At 34.9% G+C, this 24,018-nt stretch overlaps 2 protein-coding genes across 3 annotated transcripts; both read left to right on the top strand.

The window, feature by feature from the left end:
- The first annotated feature begins 11,593 nt into the window (after positions 1 to 11,593).
- On the top strand, positions 11,594 to 17,314 carry LOC108990270. 2 transcript variants are annotated; one of them, XM_018964184.2, is made up of 2 exons: positions 11,594 to 16,665; positions 16,780 to 17,314. In XM_018964184.2, exons 1-2 carry the CDS (start codon positions 16,338 to 16,340, stop codon positions 17,202 to 17,204), a joined length of 753 nt encoding a protein of 250 aa, XP_018819729.1. In that variant the 5' UTR covers positions 11,594 to 16,337; the 3' UTR covers positions 17,205 to 17,314. The 2 variants fall into 2 exon arrangements, with proteins under 2 accessions (XP_018819729.1, XP_035545636.1); XM_035689743.1 differs by having other exon boundaries at positions 11,597 to 11,743; positions 16,422 to 17,314.
- Positions 17,315 to 21,018: 3,704 nt separating this feature from the next.
- LOC108990184 (F-box/kelch-repeat protein At1g30090-like) lies at positions 21,019 to 23,294 on the top strand. Its single transcript, XM_018964065.2, has one exon. It carries the CDS (start codon positions 21,890 to 21,892, stop codon positions 23,105 to 23,107), a length of 1,218 nt encoding a protein of 405 aa, XP_018819610.1. The 5' UTR covers positions 21,019 to 21,889; the 3' UTR covers positions 23,108 to 23,294.
- Positions 23,295 to 24,018: the final 724 nt, after the last annotated feature.

Genomic DNA, 24,018 nt, shown 5'->3' with positions numbered 1-24,018 from the left:
GGGGGAGACTAGTGGTTAATGATACCTACTGGCAAGACTGAAAGATATGTGGCAGTATAGTCTTCTCAAGCTCACCTAGATTTACCTCATGCTCAATAATGAGAGAGTGCTTGGAATAATTTTCAATGTATAGTTGCTGAACCCGAGCATTATGGAACACTGATTGGTCGGGAGCAGAAGGGGTTGGCCTGTGTCGTACACGTCGCATGGTGTTTGTGTAGGCATAATAAAACAAATTAGACATTGAGATAAATTAATAAAGCAAATTAGAAATTAAGGTCAATTAATGTCAATTTGTTAGGAAAATAAAATGTAAGACGTAGCCTAAAATGACAAGTAGCAGACTACTAGACACCTTAGTGTCTAGTAGTCGACAGACACTGAGTGTTCTATTAATGCCGTATCAGGAGAAGCAATGAAGAAATTATCCTTCAAGGTTGAGCCACACCCAAAGGCAAATTATGCAATATGGATCAATTGTAGCAAAAATGCTAAAGGCATTAGTCAAATTTAAGAAAGTAAATATACTGAAAAATGGGAACTAGTATTAACGACAAAAGCGTTCAAAGTCTTTTGTTGAGACACTTCTATAAATATAAGTGATATTAAGCCTATAAATGCCAGTTAATATATGAAAAAAACTAAAGGTGCCAACTCTCAATGTCGAAAGAAAAAACAGAGAACCATCTCAAATCACATCAAGATTATCCAATTTTCACAACACTACTATGTCTATTCAATTTTCACAGAAAATGGAATCGATAATACATGTTTACCATCTATACTAATAGTGGTTCAATGCATCAAGATATTGTCTTAAGCAGGAATCTTGGTCTTAACCTTTACCACAAGCACAAGTTCAATCATAAGAAAAGCAAAGTTTTTCAATGCAAGAGGAGAGATAATTTGGCGTCACCAAACAAATTCTCAATGCCCATTTCCTTTGAAAAAAACACTTCTTTCCGCGGGAACGACAATTATTTTAGTAGGCGACAAACACTCAGTGTTCTATTAGTGCCGTATTAGGAAAAGCAGTAAAGAAATTCTCCTTCAAGATTGAGCCACACCCAAAGGCAAATTATGCGATATGGGTTATGAGTTACTAAAGGGAAACTCAGGGAGATTATAAATTCCAACTAGACACTGCTTAAGAATTACAACATACTCAAACGTTGGCATAAATTTTTTAGCACGTCCAACTCTCTAAGAGAAGCATATGCATAATCTCATGTTATACATATATATGTATTCACACATTATTTTAGGAAAAAATATTATAGCCATGACCTCAATTTAGTATATAGAGTGTAGACTGCATGCAAAGAAGTAATGTCTATCTAATCCAACAATGAATTTGGCAAAGAAGAGGTCCAATATGAATTCATTAGTGGCTTAAAATTACACAGCTCAGTGATTCCAGTTCTTGTAAGCAACCTATTACAAAAACTGTCATATCTATACTCGCTTAGAGAGATAAGGCAAATAATAGGCTCTGACATATGTAAATTCCAAAGGGGAGATCTCAAACCAAGCATATATTTTTTGTTGTTTTCATATCTCTAAAGAAGGAAGTAATTCTTTATTTTTTGTTAGATAGTAACTAGTGATGACAACAATGGAAATGATGACAATGGTGTGGACGATAAAATGATAATAATTATATTAACTAAAGAATAATACAGCAAAGGAGGGGAACTTCAACAAATAACCCAAACAGGTTAATACAGAGCAAGAGATAAAAAGGTTGATACCGAGAACTAAGATTCAAAAATAGATTGCTAAGTCCTTTATACCATACATATAGAATGTATGTTGGAAACTAAAATCAAAACACATAAAAAGGAGAAAACTAACTTTTTTTTAGGGTTAGGGTTTCGGTGCTATGTGGGAAGACGAAAAGGATTCGTGGCTCTTGGGAGTGAAATCGAAGACGAAGAGACTCTTTGAAATGGAGAAGACGAAGAGGCTGGCTTCGTGGGGAAGATGAAGAGGCTGGCTTCATGGGGAAGACGATGAGAATGGAGAAGACGATGAGAATTGAAGACGATGAGAATGGGGATTCAAATTCGGGGGATGATGGAGGGGATTCACTCGTTTTTTAATTAAATTAGAATGACACCATTTTTGAAACGTGCCACATAGGACACGGTGACGCCGAGGTTCCCCAAACCGGTTGTAAGTAGAATTTTTGTATAATTAATTACTTTGCTTTCATTAATTTGAAAAACAAAAGTGGATTTCAAAATCTCATCACATAGCTAGCTAGCTACGCATGCACTGATTATATATTCGTTGGTCTATGAGGTAAAGATCAACCATTTAATACGCCATATACATCAAAGTTCCAAATTAAACACGTCTTGTGAAGATTATTGAGAAACAATATTTGTAGTTTTAGGGCATGCAAGCTAGTCCAATAATGCACTTTATTTACAAAAAAGTGGGATCCTTTTAGGGGGGAAAATTTTTCGATCCGGATCAGAAAAACCGACCAGACCGAATTCATCCCTACACGAGAAAACTCTTTAAATAAGAGTTTTACGTATATTAAATTAACAAGAGTAAAAAAGTGAACGTAAAAAAAAGATCCTCATCTCTACAATTTCTTAGAGAAACCATCTAGATCTCTTTGATCTTGGAGCACGAAATTTTTTAGGAGGTTCTAGTAGGCTCCTAAGTGACATAGAGGTGCAAACCACAAAGTGACGTCAGTTGTAAGACGAGCAAAGATCTAGGGTTGTGAGAATTCTGCTCCTTGAGGTAATTTGAATTTACCTTATTTAACATTGTATTAGAGCCTATGTTGCTTGTTTCCGTCATATGAATATGATTACATGTTTGATGTTTTGGAATGGGTTTAAAACTATGTAATTAATGATATGTCATGATTGTATGTGTTTCAAAATTCTCATTAAAGGATACGGTATGACATGTTTAAGGTTGAATTCTTTACATGAAAACATACCTTATAATGTCAGAAACACGTCTCTTAAATTTGGCGAAATTTCATTGCATATAGAAGAAGAAATCTGAAACTGTAGTTTAAAGTTCATGTTTGGACCGTGACTTTGAGCCAACGTTTAACCAACCAAATCTTATTTTCTTCGGAAATAAATCTTATATGGTTAGAAAGTTGGATTCATAAACTTTATTTTGACACATCATACGCTTAATTCATACTTAGTGCTTGTTTGGAAAATCGGTGGGAAATATAGCTTATTGCTTTAAGGCTTATAGCTTATAACTTAAGTAACAAGTTCTACTATTATAAAGTTATTTACTGTTTGGTAACCATATGTTTAAAACAATTTCAAACATGTAACATTTGTTTGGAAACAAAATAAAAATGTGTTTTCTAAGGTAGAAATGACGATTATTTGATTTTTTAAAGATTATGATCATATCATTGAAAATTTGAAAGTTGTAATTATTTAAAAATTGTATGGATATTTCGCCCATTAATAATCTTTTTAAAATTTGAATTACGTTCTACATTTTTCAGAAAATCACATTTGAGGAAAAACATCAAAATGATGCTTTTCCTCAAACGTACGTTTTAGCTTATTTGAGATTAAAAAAAGTTTTAATATGTAACACTTAAACAACATAATTTTTCCATTAAAAAGCTTTTAAGGTTATATAAGCACTTTTTAAGATTCCTACTGCAACCCCAAACAGATCCATAATATGAGTAAGTTAGTACCGATTGAAAATAGGTAGTCGAAAATTAAGAAAAAACATAAATTTGGGTTGAGAAAGATGGCAATCAGCAATATTTTTTTACCCATCCCACTCTCGTCCGTGGAGAGTGTTATCCACCCTTGCATTTGGGCTGCATTTTTGCTCACTTTATTGACACACATACATATTAAGATGATTGAATTTTGTATTTGGACATCAAAAAACCTTAAGAACGATAGAGGTGATATACACTTTCCACCACGGCAAGTGAAGTAAAGGCTAGACAGCCTTTCGAGCTAAAACAAAGCCCACACGCGTAGGAGGCACGTGTGGTTAGGGCTGCAAACGGTCCGGTTCGGCGATGGACCGAATATTTTCGGTCCATCATTTTTCAGGACTAGACCGGACCGAACACCAAAACTGACCGGATCGATCGATAGCTATCGGTCCAGTCAGGTTCAGTCGGTCCGGCCTTTTTTTTTTTTTTTTTAAATAATTTATAAAAAAAATTTATTTAAAATACTAAATTAAATTAAGTGACTTATTAATGTGGATTATGTAACAAACTCAATAAAAAAATATTTTATATGGTCAATGATAATAAATTAGATGAAAATTATATTATTAATTTATATAATTACTATATTATTAACTAATTGATATTATATATTTATTAATTCATAGAATATTAACAAGTGTTAGTAACATATTCAAAATTTTATATTATTAATAGTGATAGGTTAGATGAAGATATATATAAAATATTGTTAATTTATAGAATATTAACAAGTATTAATAATATATTTAAAAATTTATATTGTTAATTGTACAATTATTATATATAAAATGTATATAATTTTTTTTTTTAATTTTTCATTCGGTCCGATCCGAAAAAACTGTGGACCGTGGACCGGACCGAATGTTTTCGGTCCTTTAAAATGAGGACCGGACCGGACCGTTTATCACCCCTGCGTGTGGCGGCTTCCGGTGTCCATTTTCTGTCACGTGTGGCATGTGACATGTGTGAAATCTAACTCTGACGATGTTAGAATGCCCACCTGCGACCTCTGGCTCAGATTGGGATTTAAAGTAAAAATCATCTCCGACTCCGAGTCCGATTGGAGTCAAAACTCGAAGCTCCGATCAGAGTGCATGCGGGTTGTGATATGAGGTTGATGATATGAGCACAACATTGAATATGGATAAACTGGTGCTCAGAAATGATATCCTCATTTATCGTCGTATTCTAACTAAACCAATCAATGACAGTGTCATTCGTACTGTCATTGTCAACCGTGATACAAAACACTTTTCTAATCCCCTAATTCTTTATGCAGACATCTATCTCATTGCTAATGGATGAACCTTTGTGATTACAAATTTTTTTGAAGCCGATAATTCGCTTATGCAACGTCCATTCACTGTCAATAAAGTTGGCTGCGATACACATGTAGCCCACATTTTGTATGGAAGTCCACGTATCAGTCATAAACGATACTCTCTAACTAATAGAAACAAACATTTTATTCATCACTGCCTTTTCCTTGGCATGCATCTTCAAAGAATCCCGCATCACAGTATACAATTAAGGTATGAGAAATTGTAGTTCTAAAATGTGCACAAATTTGTGGAAGCTTGCCTTGTCAATTGTAGTAAAAAGTATTTCATCAATGATGATCATCTCCACAAGAACATCTGGCAATATCTTCTCACTGTATTAAGGGATTGAAAGCTTCTTAATCTGTGTGCCATCAGTGGCTGTAGAAGTCTTATAACTGAGCTTCGTCTGATCAGTTGCCACAACCCTTTGTGTATCTTATACTACTGGCAGCCCTTAGGATGTGCTATTAATACTGATATGCCTTTCTTTTTCGAATGACAACCTTATAATTGTCCACAATAGTGGTATCGAGCCTAAGCGTTTTCATGATTACCAAAAATTTTGGTGAAATGTTCTCATATCCACGACCATTTTTTACTAAGTCATGCTAGTCAATCGGCCTCAACATTCATCAACTCATTCTCCTTATTAAGCATATCAACAATTTCTAGATCTATTGGGACTTGACTACTTGCACAAGAGGTAGCTGCTCTAGATGGGTGTCTATGATCCCAAATATCTGTTTGTGATGCCAACGGCTGTACGTCATCCTCTTGTAGAGAATCACGATGAGAGGGTATAACATCCATAATTTGCTATGAAAATAATCTGAAACAATTAACAAACAATCGTAATTTAACATGTTATGAAAATTATCTACACATTAGAAATACATTAAAAAGAAAAAACATATGTGTCTAGTCGTGTTTGTGGTTTTAAAACTAAATAAAACACAAAACTTGAACGTCCGCTCGAGCGAACAATCTGTGTGATATTCGCACGAGCTACACACGAGCGGACGTTGTCTGAAGGGCACTAAAAATAGAAATCCCTCCATTCAAACAATAAATTAACAGCAAAAACCACAAAACAACAAATTTCACAAACAACTTCAACAATTTTTGAACACTAAATCATTAAATTAACAAACAATTAAAATTCTTATAACAAAATATAAGATGTAAGGCTTACATGAAAGAATGGCGGATGGAGTTTCCTCTACTGTGGTTAGCGACAGTGCATGCGATAGAGAGATAAGAAAGACGGGGAGAGAAGAGTTGGAGAAGGAAAACCAAAGGGAGGGGGGAGAGGGAGAGAGAGAGAGAGTTCCTGTGCGAGAATGAGTGATCACGAAACGAAGGGGGTCCTGTGTTTTGGACCTCCTTGTGAATAAAACGATGTCGTTCCATTTAAACGGAACAACATCATTTTAGTTAGACCACATTATTTTTAATTAGTGTCGGAGTTTGGAGTCGGAGTTTTAAGCTGATTTCTGAAAACTCCAACTCCGTTAGATATGGTATTTCTATTTATATAGTTGGAGATGATTACTAACTTTTCGCGAAATTTTCATTCTCACTATGTAAAAAGAAATTCCATAGTTTAGTTAGATTTTGGAATAAAATTAGATGTTGCTTATATCAATCTCGCGAAATGAATGTAGTGATAATGACCACTAAGAATGTAGTTGCTAACCTTACTAAAAGAGAGAAATTAGATGAGATCGACTATGACATGTGGTATAGAAAAATCTAATATCTGCTTAATGAACAAGAGGTCCTAGAAAATATGTCTCACCTTATGATATTACCCGAGGAAGGGAATACTTTCCAAAATCGTCGAAATATGAAAGCCTATTAGGTTTGGGCAAAGAATGATCGGTGCGCACGCTTTCTCTTGCTTAGCAGTATGCATAATGATCTTATCAAGGAGTTTGAAAGCTACCCAACTGTCCAAGATATGTGGAATCAACTGAAAATTGGGACATAAGCTACTAGGCTTTGTGCTCTCACTTGGAGGTTTGAGCAGTATGTTAAGAACCCTAAACATACCATGACTGAGCATTTGAGGTCGATGTCTACTTTAATTCGTGATCTAAAGACTGCTAGCAATAATCTCACTTATGAACAAGAAGTTACCGTTGTGATACGATCTTTGCCCTAGTCAACATGCAGTAAATGAAGCTCATTTCGACACAATGAAAATATTAAGACTTTTGCTAATATATATTACCGTAATATTGTTTTTGTTGCCCAAGCTGGAAAGTGCAAAGTATTCAGGCATGAGCGCAAGCAACATGGGATATCTGTTGGAGCAGCAAATAGTTTTGGGCCAAGGGTTGGGTTAAGGGATGAAAAGATAGCATAACACCGTAGAGGCAAGTGTGCTGGCAAGGACAAGTCCAAATGAAGTGCTATATAAGTGTGGAAAAGTGAGACACTTTGCTTGTGAGTGCATTGAGGCAAAGAAAGTATCCACTAAACACAACTCTCTCATTACTTATGTTTGTTCACATATTTTTATTGCTCATTCAATCCCTGAATAGATTGTAGACACATGAGCGACCAAACATGTAATTCGAGATCGAGTTGGGTTTATAGATTATAACAGAATACCAGTTGGCAGACAGTATGTTATATTTGGTAACAGAACTTGGGAAGGAAGTACTTAAAGTTAGCACCTACCAACTCAAGATGCGTCTGGGGCATTTGTTACTTCTTTATGATGTGGTTTATGCACTTGGTGTTCAATGTAATCTATTTTCAGTTATTTCTATTTTGATAGCTCTTAACTGGACTTTTATTTGAATAGAGCTTTGAATAGACATAGTTTTCTTTCTAATGATTTCTTTATGTTGGATCTAGATAATTTCTCATTTTGATTTATGACTTCAAATGATAATTTTGCTTCTAATTTATTGAAAGGACATGCTAGACTAGATCATATAGAAAAAGATAGAATGACTAGACCAGTTAGAGAAGGCTTATTGGGGTCTCTCGCTAATGTAAATCTACTAGTGTGTAAGCCTTGTTTAGCTGGTAAGGCATGTAGGATCTAGGGCATCTTATCCTTTAGAGCTAGTCCATTATGATATTTGTGGACTTATGAATGTGAAACCATAGCGCCTATTATTTTCTCACCTTTATAGACGACTACTCACATTTAAGTTATGTCTATCAGATCTCCCATCGTTTTGAAATATTAGATTGCTTTAAACGCTTTGTGGCCGAGGTTGAGAATAAAAAAGAAAGGAATTTAAAAATTTTACGAACTAATCGGGATCGAGAGTACTTGTCTAAAGAGTTTTAGGAACTATGTGAGCAAAAATGGATATGCATGCAATTAACGATTCCTGGCACACCACAATAAAATGAAGTTACAGAAAGGAGGAATCGTACCTTATTGGAAATTGTTCAATCAATGATGGCACAAACTAACTTGCCAGTATCATTTGGGGGATACTCTTCTAGCTGCTACCTACATTTTGAACCGTGTGCCTTTTAAGTCTGTTCTTTCAACTCCATATGGATTATGGAAGGATGCAAAACCAAATTTGGAACATTTGTGGCGTTGAGGTTCTGCTAGATATGTTCAAACTATTACCCATAAATATGGAAAACTTGGCTCTAAAGCAAATAAGCATATATTCATAAGATATTCGGAGAGCTGGATAATGTTTGGTGAACATCCTAGCGGAGGGATGATAGAAATAGAGTCGCGTGATGTCACATTTATCGAGAATTATTTTGCCAATATTGGTGAAGTAAAGAATGATCTTGAACTTTTTGAGTTATAAGAACTTGAGGGAGTTAGACCATCTTTTGGCGAGTATAGAGAATTATCACATTTTATAGTAGGAGTGACTTGCCTCCTAGTGAGAGTGTACCACTAGAAAGTGACTCACAAGAGTCTCAGTTACGTAGAAGCGAACGTGGAACCATTCCTCGTCGTCGTTTTGAGATTGAAGGTGAATCTTTCATGTGTACTCTGTGTGACTTTGATGAACCTTATTCTTATAAGTACTAAGTTCACCTACTTCAGATAAATGGCTAGCTGCTATGAGAGATGAGATGAGTTCTATGATAAAGACCCAAGTTTGGGAGTTAGTTAATCTTCCACCTGGGCGCAAATATATTGGAAATAAATGTGTTTTAAAAAGTAAGTGCCAAACAAATGGTCAATTGACAAGTATAAGGCCCGACTCATGGTGAACGACTATACCCAAATAAATGGTATAAATTATGAAGAAACATTCTCCCTTGTGGTGAGATTTGCTTCCATTCGTCTTATTCTAGCTATACTTGTACATCAAGATTTGAAAATTTTCAAATAGATGTGAAAACTGTATTTCTCAATGGATAATTAAATGAGGAGATTTATATGAATCAACTTGTTGTTTTAAGGTTGAGAGACAAGAGCACAAAGTATGCAAGCGGAAACGTTCCATTTATGGCTTTAAATAATTTTCTAGACAATCCTACTTCAGATTCTATGAAGCCATTAATTCAATTGGCTTTGAGATGCTAGAAGAAGACCATTGTGTTTATGTCAAAGTACATGGACGTGTTTTCTGATTTCGTTTTTTTACATAGATGATATTTTATTAACTAAAAATGATATAGAGATAATTGTCACCACAAAAAAGTGGTCGTCCTCTACTTTTGAGATAAATGATATGGGTGAAGCAAATTATGTACTGGGAGTTAAAATTTCAAGGGATCGATCTAAGAAGTTTCTTGATTTGTCTCAAGTGACTTACATTAAGAGAATTCTAGAACGATTTCGTATGCACAACTCCAAATACATAGACACTCCAATTTGAGAAGGGTTATACATTAAATCTAGAACATTGCCCTAAAAATAATGGGGAAAAGAAAGAAATGACCAGAGTTCCTTATGCAAGTACAATTGAAAGTCTGGTGTACACTATATTGTGTACACGGCCTAACATTTGTGTTGCAGTTAGATTGGTTAGTCATTATTAGAGTAACCCAAGACCTGTTCATTGGCAAAAAGTTAAGAAGATTTTTTGATACTTTCGTGGGACAACATATCTCGTTCTTTGCTATCATGGTGGAGACATGAGACTGAAAGGTTGTTGCGATACTGATTGGGCTATTGACAAAGATAAGCGAAAATCTACGACGGGTTATGGATTTATGCTTCGTGGGGGAGCTCTTTCTTGGTGTACCAAGAAAAACTTATGCATTGATTTGTTTATGATGGAGTCAGAGTATGTTGCTTGCTCAGCAGCTATACAAGCGGCTGTTTGGCATATGCGAAATCCCAAATACAATGATAGTACCAAACACAACTTTGCGTTCTTTTTAAATATTTAAAAGAAAAAATACGCATATGCACAATTACTCACTGACGTTGGTCAAATGCATCTAGCAACATAACATTTTTCATTATAAAAATGCAATGTTAGATACAGTTCTGGAGTGTGCAATCTCTGCATATTCCATTTGAAAGGAAATTAGGTTTACCCTTAAAAAATAATTTTTTTTATATAGGTTTTAAATTTATCTATTTTCAAATAGAGTATGCATGATTTGCTCACTTAAGACTACAAATATAATTTCTCTTTTAGAAATTTACAAAATACACATTTTGATCTATTTAAAAATATACGGAAAACTTATAGGGATCTCAATATTTCCTTTTTTTTTTTTTAAAAAAAAAAAAATCAGTTTATGTTTTTTACATCAATTGTTTGGGTAAGACAATTTTCTATTTGTTAAGAAAAACTTTAGAGATGTGTGTTTTTAGTTTTGGTAAAATCGTTGAGATCAAATATATTTAGAACCAAAAATTTTCTTGAGATGATATCTTTAGAGTTAGAAATTTGGTAAGTGAGATGAGATACAAAATTTTTATTTTATTTCATCTCATAATTATAATTTTTTTAAATTTTTATATAAAATATAATAAACAATTCAATTTTTTCAAATTTCAATTCAATTTTTTTAAATTTTAAAACAATAATAATATTAAAAAATAAATATTATAAACTTTCATTTAAAATTAAAAATTCTCATCATACTATCTAAACCTTATTTTTCGAAAATGATTTTGATTTCACTTTTTTCAGAAAAATTGATGTAATGATTTTTTTTTGGATAGGATGTAATGATTAGATACTTTTGTTTAAGACAATATGATATATATATATTATATCTATATATGATATTATAATATGTCAAGTACATAAGTATATATTTGGGTGCAAGTTTAATTTCTTTTTGTCAATACAATTATTCTCAAATATAGATATTTTGAGATATTTTATTTTTAAATATCATTAAAAAATAAAACTGTTTTTAATTTTAATTTTTTAATCTTTTATCTAATAATTACAAGTTACAATTTTTAAATAAAATATAAAAAATAAAAAAATTCAAAATTTAATATAATATTTTAATATTTTTCTAATTTTTTAAAATTTATTAAAACACCTTAATTCAAATTATTTCGATATTATTTACCGATGATATATTAAAATTTCTAGCTATCCACACATCCCTGAAACTTTGTCATAGGAAGGAAAAGGTTTCGTGGAAAACTTGTCCGTTTAGATTTTGAAATCGAGCAGAAGAGGAAACAAAGCAGGGAAAAGAAAGGGTCTAAGGACCGAAGGTTATAATCTCTAGACGTGCCCCGTTGCTTGCAGAGTTGATGGTCTCTCTCGCACGCTCAAAACCTATAATCTCTCTGACCCATTTCATATATTTGCCGAGATTGTTTGGTTTCATATTCTATGTAAATTCTTCTGGTACTCTGCCTTTTCCTTAAAGACTCTTTTTCTGAGATCATTGTATCATTTGCTGAAGATAATAGGGGGTTTTGTTCGTCTTTCATGGAATCTTAGACTTCTGTTATGGTAGTTCTATGTTTTAATTTTTCGAGGGTTATTATTTTGCTCATTCTCGTTGACAAAAACAGAAAAAATTAGCTCAATCCTATTGATTATTTCTTTGTAGTACTTGATTTGGTTTTAAAAGTAAAACAAATGCATATTTGGCTAGTTTGTAAACTCAATTGCGATACTTTGTTTTAGCTTAACCCAAGAGTTGAACTCAAAATCCAACCTTTTCCCTATACTTGCTGCTTGTCCTTTGGCAGTATGCTAGGATCCCATTGACATGCTTTTGTACGTCTACATTATACTCGATGTTGGTAGCACAGACATGCACATATATGCTAGACGGAACCCAGGCTGTGACCTCACACTTTATGGTTTGTTTATGAGGAGGGGAGATATTATTACGCCTGATGACCATTAGCAAAGTATCTGTTTCTTTTGTGATGAATCATGAAATTCTTTTCATGTATGGCTTAAGAGTCTGTCCTTGATCTCTTTTACCAGCTAAGGATGTTTTAAGCCAACTTTGGTCAATGTGGGGGTTCTTTCAAGAACTTTACAACTTTAATTAATCACTAATAGGGAACTGCATGGGCTGTTGGTTGTCTTTGTACCTGCAATTAAAGGGAATAGAATCAATTTTTTTTACTTAAAAAACTAAAGGGAATAGTATACTTTACATTGTAAAACTATAAATTGTTTTGCAATTTGTTCCCAAACTATGAAAATGATGTATTCCACTTTCAATCTATGAAAACCTTTACACTTTGCACCCTTATCTCAGCATCAGCCAGCTTATACAGGTCTGTTGAAAGAAACTTTCTTTCTTTTCCCATTTCTTGAATTACTCTTGTTTGTAATCATACTTTATGCATACCATGCAATGCACAAGAGGTAGTGGCTTCTGATCTTATATATATCTCACACTGAAATTAAGGCTTATTTGTGTTGGTAGTTGATCCTTTTTACTAGCTAAAGATGTTTAATATTGTAAGTCAAATTTGAGTATTTGAGCCTTGGTTGTTGCAGCAACAAAGGCAATTAAGATACTCTCCAATTGTTTGACCGTATTGGATGGTCCAATACAGTGAGAGATAGATATAGTATTAATTGTTTATGTGCTGTCCACACTACCTGATAATTCTATACCTATGGCATTAAATGCTATAAGGCCCCTCTCTCCAGAGGAAGCCATCCAATTTGGTCAGGCAATTGGAGAGGATCTATATTCCAAATAAGGTTGTATATATTTGTTGTATACATTTAAAATTACTGATATGGAAGGTTTATGAGACTGTAGTTTACAATCCTTAAACCACATCAGTTTATCCTAAATAGCTGTAATGCAATTGGTCCAACCTCAGATAATATAAACGGTAATTTTTCCTTCAAGGAATGGCAGAAAATATCTTGCATGACATCCGTAAAGTATATCATTAACAATTAATGTTTTGTTTGATTAGTTTTAGTATCTAGCTACAGCGGGATAGGAAAGTCAAAACCAGCAATTTAGATTCCATGTAGCATATCACCATTGCAAAACAGAAAGAGAGCTTAACATCATCTACAAGCACAGGGTTTAATTTTGTTCAGGCCGTTGGTAGGCCCTTTACGGTATAGGTTGCTATTATATGGTGTGCTAAACCATGTATAATGGGTGCAAAGTAATGAAGAAAAGAAGCTCAAACACACGGCTTAACATATAGCATATCACCATCACAAAATGTGAAGAGAGCTTAACATTATCTACAAGCACATGGCCTCTGCATGCTAATGCCTTAATTGTCATCCTCAATCAGGTAGTTGTTTGGCACTATACGTGTACTGTTTGAGTTGTATACTGTGATTTGTTAAACTTGACTATTTGAGCCTACAAAAGAAATTAAGATATTCTCCAATTGTTTGACCATATTGGATGGTCCAATACAGTGAGAGATAGATATAGTATTAAATGTTTATGTGGTGTCCACACTACCCAAGAATCCTATACCAGCAGCATTAAATGCTATAGGGCCCACTTGATGTGTTTATCTCTCTCTAGAGTTAGACCATCCAATCCGGTTAGGTAATTGGAGAGGATCTCTATTCCAAAGAAGGTTGTATATATTTATTGTATACATTTAAAATTACTGATAAGTAAGGTTTATGAGACTGTAGTTTACAATCCTTAAACCACATCAGTGTATCCTGAATAGCTGTGATGCGATTGGTCCAACCTCAGATAAAACTTCTCCCCCAGGTAATGTTGGATCTCATTCATGACCTTTTATATGCTCATTTGAGGATATTACAATCTGCCACAACCAAACTCCTGGTTGGGGACCTTAATTTTACTTGTAAAGAAAAATCCTGGTTGGAGATGAGCACCAATACCATTTGTAATGACCCAAGAGCGATTCAAGTTATATTTGGGCTTACACTCCAAAAGAACTAGTCAATTTTATATTGGAGCTCTTAAGAATCATTAAAAAAAAAAAAAATCAAATTTTACTAAGCAAGGAACCAATTTGAGACTTGACAGTTGACACTCAATAGCCCTTATCTTACTACTTTTCCCTCTGTTATATATCGCACACCCAATGTGGGACTTAGTGGTGTGTTACAATCTCCCTCCCACTCAAAGCTTTGGCTTTCTAGTCAAGGTTCACATTCCACTAAGTCCCCAGTCCCACATGGGTTGACTTCTGATGCCATTTGTAATGATCCAAGGAAATCCCAATTCACATATGGGCTTCTACTCTAAAAAGAATAGTCAAGGTTACACATGGAGCTCCTTAGAATAATTATAAACTACAGGAACTGCTCCCCCAAGCAATTTGAGATCTTATTCGACACCCTTCATATACTTAATTCAAGGTATAACAACCTTCCTCACTCAAATCCTTGGCATCCATACTAGACCATTCAGTAAGGTGGCACAGCTCAAGTCCCACACTTTTGGCTTGGAATAGGCTTTGATGCCATTTGTAGTGAGCCTAGAAAAACTGAAGTCATCTTTGTGCATATACTCCAAAAGGATGAGTCTACAATAAGAGGAGGTGAAAGCAAGCTACTTTGGGCTTCTTTGAAGAAAGAGATGTTCAATGTCCATACTTTCTATAATGTCTGCATTCCTTCGAAAAACCATTCATTTCCTTGGAAAAGAAAAGGGCAAACTGAGCTACCTCTAAGAACTGCATTTTTTACTTGGACAGCCTCTTTAGGATAGATTCTCACCATGGATAATATGAGAAATAGACACATCATTCTGATTGAATGGTGATGCATGTGCAAAACGGGTGGAGAGTCTTTAGATCACCTTTTACTACAGTACAATGTGGCTAGTGCTCTATGGAATGATTTTTTCATCTGAGTTGGTTTTGCTTAGGTCATGCCCCGAATAGAGGAACCTTTTTACCCTTAGAGTGAGGATTAGGTGGTAGGCCACAAATCTGAGCAGTGTAAAAAATGCTTCGTACATATCTCATATGGTGTATTCAGAGAAAAATGAACTGATAGAAATTTTGAGTACTGCGAACGGATGATGTAGGATCTCAGAACTTTCTTTTTCAACACTATTCTCCTTTGGATAGCTTCTATAGACTTTAATGTGCTTTTTTCCCATTATTTTATTGTATCTTTTTCTATTTCTAGCTAGATGAGTTTCTTATAGACATCTCATTGTACTTGGATTGCTTTTAAGTATTTTAGAAGGACAATAAGAGGTGCGTAGCTGTTTGACACACACACACACACACACACACACATATATGTAAGAAGGGGTTGGAATTGGATTCACATATTACACCTCACCGTTAAGTCGAATGATTGAACTACTAATATCCCTTGCCGTTCTCCTCCATCACATGGATTTTTTTTTTTTTAAGAATTAAAATGAACCAAGTATGTAGTCAGAAGGTTTCAAATTATTGAGCAATCAACTAGTTTTTATGGTATACGCAGTGGGCATCGAGAACAAAAGTCATATGGGTACACACTAAGAAGAAATCAACTTCCAGAACTACCCCTTAACGGATGTCAGAAATTAGGGAGAGGTTGTTACATGACTTTGTACTGTTTACACGTGTGAAATGTTGCATGGTGCTTTTTATGAGCATTTATGTCTATCCTTGTGTAGATTATTGCAGATACGGTTCCTTTATTACTGTTTCTGCATGCATGTTTATTCTGCCAAGTTGCCAACTTTCTTCCATTTGTGCTTCCTGTGTTTCTCCTTTCAATTGATTCTCATTAGACGTGTCGTTTACATTAATGGTTAAGACTATGACCTGTCTTTCCCTCAAACGGCTATAAAAGGGGGGGTAAGAACTGAAGCGTTCTTCATCACCTCGAGATTGTTCTTGCACTTGCTAGTTTCTGTCTTGTAGTCTTGATAGTAGCCTTGTTGAGTTCTCATTTTCAACTTAAGCAATGAATCGCCTTTTGGCCTCCAATAAAGAAAAGGCTGAGAAGGTTTCATGCTACTTTTGTAAAAAAGTGTTCAATAATTACCAGGATCTTGAGGCCCATCTTAGGGCTCATCAAGAGGAGATTAGTGGAAGGAAGAGCTCGAATTATCCTGCTCATTTCAGTAATTTCATGGACATTGTTAGCACTATCCCTAATTCCATCTCCATAGTCCTGCCTGGAAGTTCCTTTCACCGTTCTGGGACTAAGCCAAGTAAACTTTTCCTTAGGACAACCTCTCCTTTGGAATTCTCTAAGTTCTGCTTGAATGAACTCAGCAGGGTACATGCAAGTAAGTGCTCTGAAAATGATGTTCAAAATGATTCATCTCTGTCTGCCATATCTCCATATCTTTCATCCGACAGTAGCCATGCTGAAATTCATCATTCCAATCCTTTATTGTCAGCTGTTTCCATGCCTTCTGCTCCATCTTCCTTTGGAGATGCCTTGATGAACTTTCAGCATCACAGCTTCAGTAATTTTTCAGATCCTGCCTGTGTTACAAGTCTTCCTGATTCAGGGCTTGGCTCAAATCCATTGCATGGCTTGAAAGAGTATACTGCTGTTGGTTCCTTTCCTCCTGGCCATGGTCCATGCTCAGGCCAAACTGGAGTTGGTAAGTATGATAAGAGTAGTGTGAATCCTGATATGATGAATTCACCAAAAGTGCCTCAGATCAGCTCCAGCCTGCCTGCAGAAACAGAGGAGCCTCAGAAGAGCGAGCCACTTCTTCCCTTTATTGAGAAGGAAGAGATAGAAAGGTTGGGCATCCTTAAGGATGTGGAGGACTCGTTTTCTGAGTTGGGGATTTCTTTTTATGACAAAGAGTGAGGTGGAGCAGATCTGGATCTCTCTCTGCAACCTTGTACTTTTTTTCTATATGCTTAAATAAATATGTATGGATGGGTTTGCTGTACTGAATATATTATCGATTCGGTTGATGGAATCTTTCTCTCTCTCTCCACGGCACAAATGTGCATGCATACACTGACCTTTTTTGATCTGGCTCATCATCTCTTAAAACATACCTTATGAATTAAAAAAGCAAGGAATTCCTTTGCTAGATGCGGAATTTACATGGATGGTGGAGTGGAAAGATATAATCTCTCCTCCTCGACTCTCTCTCTCTCTCTCTCTCTCTCTTCAAAATATTATTAGAGTGCAATGGGGCGAAACCTGAGTAACTAGGAAGTATACAAGAGATAGAACCAGCGAAAGGTGAAACAACGTTATGTCTCTTTGGGCATGTTATTGTACTAGAGAATGGTTCTTCCATAATGAGGTGAATGAATTGTTTCTGACACGCGAATCAAATATATATGCTTTGTTGGGTACGCTATTGGTAATAGTCTCCAGTTTTTGCAGGGATGTTGTTTTTGGTATATCTTTAGCAGGGAGTTTATAAAAGAGAGAATTCCATACTTGTATACAGTTCTTGCTTTTAAATTGCATATGCCTATTATACGCTTCTTTAGGCCCTTAATCCTTTTGTTTCCCACTTTTGGGTGGGAATTGGTTATATTATTTCATTAAATGACTTCTGTATTTTTAGTTGTCTTTTTTGTTTCTTTGGTTGTTGGTCACAAGTAAGGAATAATCATTATGAGCGACCCACCCTGGTTTCCTTTACTGCCATTCCATTTTAATATTGGGATATTCCGTCTTGTGTTATGTTTTATGGTGGTTAATATAGATCCAACTGCTTGGGCAGAGTTATTACTGTATTATTAGAGAATAATAATCAGCGAATAAGTGCACTAAGATAGATAAATGCACTTTGTTAAATATGTCAGGTTCTGAGATAAACAGATCTGTTTTGGTTATAAATCCTTTTGGTTGTATATATGATTTGCTGGCATCAGATTCTTTGGTCATACTGGATTCTTACATGTTTTGGTTATACATAATGTAGTAATTCAAATAGTTTGCCCTTATATATTTTTGCCTGTAGAGACCTCTTATCATCTATCATCCTCTGTTTCTAGAATACCAACATCTGAATATGTTGATTTTTGAAATTCACAGTTTTCTCAAAAGTTAAACCTATGAAGGCATGTGATATTAAATGTATTGCAAAAACTAGTCATGGCAACGGGATAATAATATCAATTTCAGAAAGGTGACCTCCTCACTTTTAACACAGCGTCATTGTAAAATAGAGTACTTGCTCAGAATCCATGGTAAACAAAGTGCTGCAAGTCAATGTTCCACATTTGAGTTTTCTTTTAATAGCAAGTGGCAACTTTGTTATTGCTGAAACCTCCCCAAGATTTTTTTTAGTTGTTGGAAGCTTATTTTTGTGGCAAGAATTTGATCAAGCTGCTTCTGGCTGTGTTATTGCTTTGAGTATTTTTCAGGAGTTGCCTGCCAATTTGGAGGTTCTTGTTGATAAACTTGTGGCTTTTAAAGATGTGGAGCAAACCTGTTTTTCAGAATCTATTGCATTGCTTCAGCTTGGAGACACTGCAGACAGATCATAGTTCCATGGATGGTGTAAATACTGAAAGAAACATATGAAACCAGAAGATGGTCTTTCTTTGCATCTGGTAATCTGATTGGTGAACATCCAAGCAGAAGTCGAAAAGACTGGTGAGATGAGATGTCTTGGGCAGCTGGCTTCTGTGTTATATGAGAAATCAAAAAATTCTACTGGTAGAGCAGCACACCCGAATGCTACTCATCATCCAGAATATTACTAACTGCTTATCAATTTTTGCCTTTCCTTAAAAATATGTACCTTTATATAAAACAGTAAGTTTATTGAGCTAAATACCTAGCAGTTTCCTGCTCAGCTGATTTTGCTAGGCATGACAAGAACATCTCGTATTTTTCTGCATAACATATGGCACATTTGTTAACATTGTGATATTCTGGTGATATGATTGTTATTCAAAGGCAAAACCCTGATTATTTTGGATCAAACTTGGTGCCCATGTGCCAAGTAAAAATAGGTTCCTTTGTAAGGGTTGGTGGAGAATAAAAGGAGGCAAGTATAGTTATGAGATGAAAGCATGTAACAAAGTTTATAGGCATAACAGTTCAGATATGTACAAATTATAATTCAGTAATGTTAAATACAGTCTTAAAATGTGTAAGTTTCGTACACTTGGAAAGAGTGTTTTACCATTAAAAAATTAATATTTTTTTAATTTGGATCTCATATTTATTCAATTTTTTTTTAAAGAGTGAAATTTATATACCTTAAAACTGTAAATGTCATTTTTCATGATTATGATTCTTTCTATTTTTTAACATAATTTAACCTAATAAGTAATGGTTTTTAAAATGATACGTCGTATTTGGAGCCAATTAGTTATGTCTTATTATTTGACCATATAATTAAGTGAATGCATTATAAGAGACTTAATTTGAAAATAACGAATTGGGCATTTTTAACCTCCCTCTTAAAATTATCCTAAGAAGTTTAGATGATTGTATTCTCCTTAATGGATAGATAAACCAATCGCCAAGTTTATCATCTAACATTCTTGGTCTTTATTTTCTCATTTTGATCCAAATTACATAACACTCTTAATAGGTATACACACACAGAGGCTCCGTTTGAATACATAAACGATTTCATTTTATCTCATCTCATCATTACAATTTTTTTAAATTTTCACACAAAATATAATAAAAAATTTAACATTTTCAAATCTCAAAACAATAATAATATTAAAACATAATAATCTAATAATATTTTATTCAATTTTTAAATTTCATTTAAAACCGTTTTATCTCATTTCACTATCTAAGAGATAAAACATTTGTATCTCAAAAAATGAATTCAATCACACGAGTAAGGTATTAGAAAGTGACATGGCCCAAACACCTTCGTTTACTATTACTTTCCTCCTCCCTCTCAAAATGCACAAAAAAAAAAAAAAAAAAATACTGCATGCCAATTCTCAAACGAAAAAGTCTTTTTTATTTTTTTTTTATTTTTCATTTTATAATATTAAGGCACACTGGTTGGTGTCTCACAATCTAGGTGGATTTTCATTTATGTAGTTGATCTTATGAAACTGCTTAAAATTTACACACCATTAATTTAATTAGGATGCATACATGCACGTGTATTGATTAGGGTGTGTTTGGCAAGTGAGAGTACTATTCATTACTTTTCATCTACTTTTTACTATTATTTATTTTATTATTATTTTTTACTATTTTTCTACTATTCATTACTTTTCATCTACTTTTTACTAATATTTAATATTTTATTATTACTTTTTCATTACTATTTACAAACATTCTCAACACTTCTCAACACTTCTCACTAATTGGTCTTATAATAAGTGGATCAATAAATATCCTATTATGATTTCAATATAATTAGTTAATTTTAAATATTAAATTTGTCATATGTTCAATAATTTTACATTTTTTGTTTTCTTTATTTTTTTAAAAATACATTTATAATAATTTTACATTTTTTTTTTGCATAGATTTAAGATTATCTTTACATTTATCGCGTGTTGTTTTAATTGATATACATCTTAAAATTCATATCTACCATGTTAAAAATGCACTTTCACATAATATATATATATATACACGCGCGATAAGAGCTTACGTGCAAGGCACGTATTCCTTATTAGTGAAAGTGCTTTTTTAACATGGTAGATATGAATTTTAAGATGATCGGCGTGCTTTCTAGCATTTTTCTAATACAAGATATCATACAGATTTTCTCCATCACGATCTCTCTTCGAGAAAAAACTAGTCTTGGCATAGGTCATCACTCTCTAGTCCAAAACCGGAGCTGTCTAGATCTCATCATAGTCACCATCTTTGTAACGATATTCCAGCAGTGTCTCCCTTGTAAGTTGTTATATTAGCTTTCTCATGTATTCTCGTTGCTTCTGCTATGTCGATTGTTAGTTTCCAAGTTATGTTGCAATATGTATTCTGGGTTTGGTTGGTTTCCTGAATGATCAGTCTGTGAAGACCGTAAAAATGGGCATTTCTTTCTGATCTGAAAACTGAATTGTTGTGAGTCTTCGGTTCTATATCGCTAAAGAAGAAATAACCGAGAATTTTGCTGTTCTGGATCACTGTTTTCTGGTTTTGGTTGCCTTTGTAGTTCCTTGCAAATAGAACACTCGGTCGGTATATTGATAAGCGATAGTGATCCTAAGAGCAGTGGGTGAACATAATCCCATGGAAACTTGACTCTTTTGTGCATATGGATTTGAATTCGGGTATAGAATGGGTTTTCTGTGAATTTTATATTCTGCACTAATTGTCATGAAGATATTTTGGACAATCCATTGGTGCTTCAATTTAGCGTACTTCTTGATTTGGGAATACCTATTTTGTACTGAAGTTGTTGAAGAGCGAGTAATGACTAATTTGGAATGGTAGCATTAGTCTGGATTGAGATGTGGATCTTTTAGATGTGGTTTGTAAATAACAATCATCTGGTGGGATGACATAGACAAGGAGCTGTGTATTGGAACAAGAGCCGCTTCATTTTTTTTCAAGGGTGTAGATATTTTGCATGAGAGACGAAGATGCAACATGTCCGATTGTCTTCCCAGCAGGCACCTGTACACAAACTAGGGGATTCCCAAATAACATTATCACCAAAATTTAGGTTAGCAGTAATCCATTCTTCCTTGTTAAGTCCTTCAACAGATATAGAGTTAATGCTCAAGGGAGAACCCCTCATTCCAGGCCTCCCTGATGATCTTGCCTTCAACTGTCTTCTCCGTCTTCCAGTCCAGAGCCATGCAGCCTGCAAAGTTGTCTGCAAGCGATGGCATCTATTGCTTGGTAGTAAAGAACGGTTTTTCACCCGAAGAAATGAACTAGGCTTCAAAGACCCTTGGCTCTTTGTCTTTGCTTTCCACAGGTGCACTGGGAAGATTCAGTGGCAAGTTCTTGATCTTACTCATTTCTCTTGGCACTCTATCCCAGCAATGCCCTGCAAGGACAAGGTTTATCCCCATGGATTTAGGTGTGTTTCCATCCCCCATGAGGGTGTCTTCTTTGTGTGTGGGGGTATGGTTTCTGATGTTGATTGCCCCCTTGACTTGGTTCTGAAATATGAGATGCAGAAGAACCGTTGGACTGTGATGAATCAGATGATGACTGCTAGATCATTTTTTGCAAGCGGACTGATTGATGGAATGATTTATGTGGCTGGAGGAAACAGCACAGATCTTTCTGAGCTTGACTCAGCTGAGGTTATGGATCCCGTTAAGGGAATTTGGCATCCCATTGCAAGCATGGGAACCAATATGGCCTCTTATGATGCAGCAGTTCTAAACGGGAAACTTCTTGTGACAGAAGGCTGGTTATGGCCTTTCTATGTCTCTCCCAGGGGTCAGGTTTATGACCCTAGAACAAATAACTGGGAGAGTATGGCTGTTGGGCTGAGAGAAGGCTGGACTGGTTCAAGTGTGGTTGTTTTTGGGCACTTGTTTGTGGTTTCAGATCTTGAAAGGATGAAACTGAAGGTTTATGATGCGGATACTGATTCATGGGAAACAATAGAAGGGCCTCCTTTACCAGAGCAAATATGCAAACCTTTTGCTGTGAATGTGAATGATTGCAGAATCTATGTTGTGGGTCGGAACCTTTATGTTGCTGTGGGTAGTATCTCAAGGCTCAACCAAAAAGGCACTCACAATAAAAAGTGGAGGTTTTTTGTTCAATGGAAGGTTGTGGAGGCACCTGAAAGTTTCTCTGACTTGACACCTTCAAGCTCTCAGGTTCTGTTTGCCTAGCTTTCAATTTTCTGTGATATTGTGTTTTATATGTTGCTCAGTAAATTGTAATTTATATGCGAGTATAAAAGATGTAGAATGGAAATGGCTGTTCTCTAAAGTCTCCCAAATTGTTTCTGTCATGAATGTATCAACTATGTGATTTGATTGTGTTTATCTATTTAACTAGTGTTTGCTTTGATTTAAATGGCTTGAAATCATTGTATTTATTAATTTAAGATTGGATGAGAGTGGTGATATTACTATTTTGATCGAGCCAGTACTGGACCAGTATTGGGTCTGCTTAATAATACAAATGAAGTGGAACTCAGAGCTGTATTTTCTGGTGCGTTCAAATGCAAAGGACAGCATTTCATACCTTTTCTTCACCATTCCAATTGATTGAACGAGTTGAACAATAATCAGTGCTGTCAGTGCTCTTAAGTCAAGAGGGTTGATAGCACTCTCTGTTCGGAGAGAAGTGGGTTTGCCCCGGGTGGGGGGAGAGACAAAAATAATTGCATGAAAGAGTAGAAATGGTTAACGATTTAAATAAGGTGTTGATAATCCTATTAATCCAAAGCATACGCAATCAGGTGTTTTCTATCAACTACCTGAGGTCTACAAATCTCTTTTTCTTCAGCTTCCAATGTACTTGAATTGTGCTGCTCATCTTAAATATTAGTACTGGAGTGCAAGTCCTTAGTGTTTTACTTGTAAAGTCCAACGTTCTTTTGATTTCGGTGTAAACAGCTATCCCCTCGAGTACTCGCATCCTGCAGATCAAGATTTGGTGTTATATGGTGATGTAGAATCATACGTTTTTGCCATGGGGACATAAGGCTCCCCTAATTGAGTTAGTCCTGAAGTCGGTGAATATTAAGTGCACGTTTGGGTTTGATCTAGAGATTTAAAAGGTGCTTTTAATTGAA

This window comes from Juglans regia, chromosome 4 (genome assembly GCF_001411555.2).
Source record: "Juglans regia cultivar Chandler chromosome 4, Walnut 2.0, whole genome shotgun sequence".
Taxonomy (NCBI): Eukaryota; Viridiplantae; Streptophyta; class Magnoliopsida; order Fagales; family Juglandaceae; genus Juglans; species Juglans regia.
Note: the sequence above shows the minus strand (reverse complement) of the source record. Positions and strands in the feature narration are given on the sequence as shown.

What these genes read in the sequence shown, in the direction of transcription:
- LOC108990184 (XM_018964065.2), top strand. Translation starts at nt 21,890, where the DNA reads ATGCAACATGTCCGATTGTCTTCCCAGCAGGCACCTGTACACAAACTA.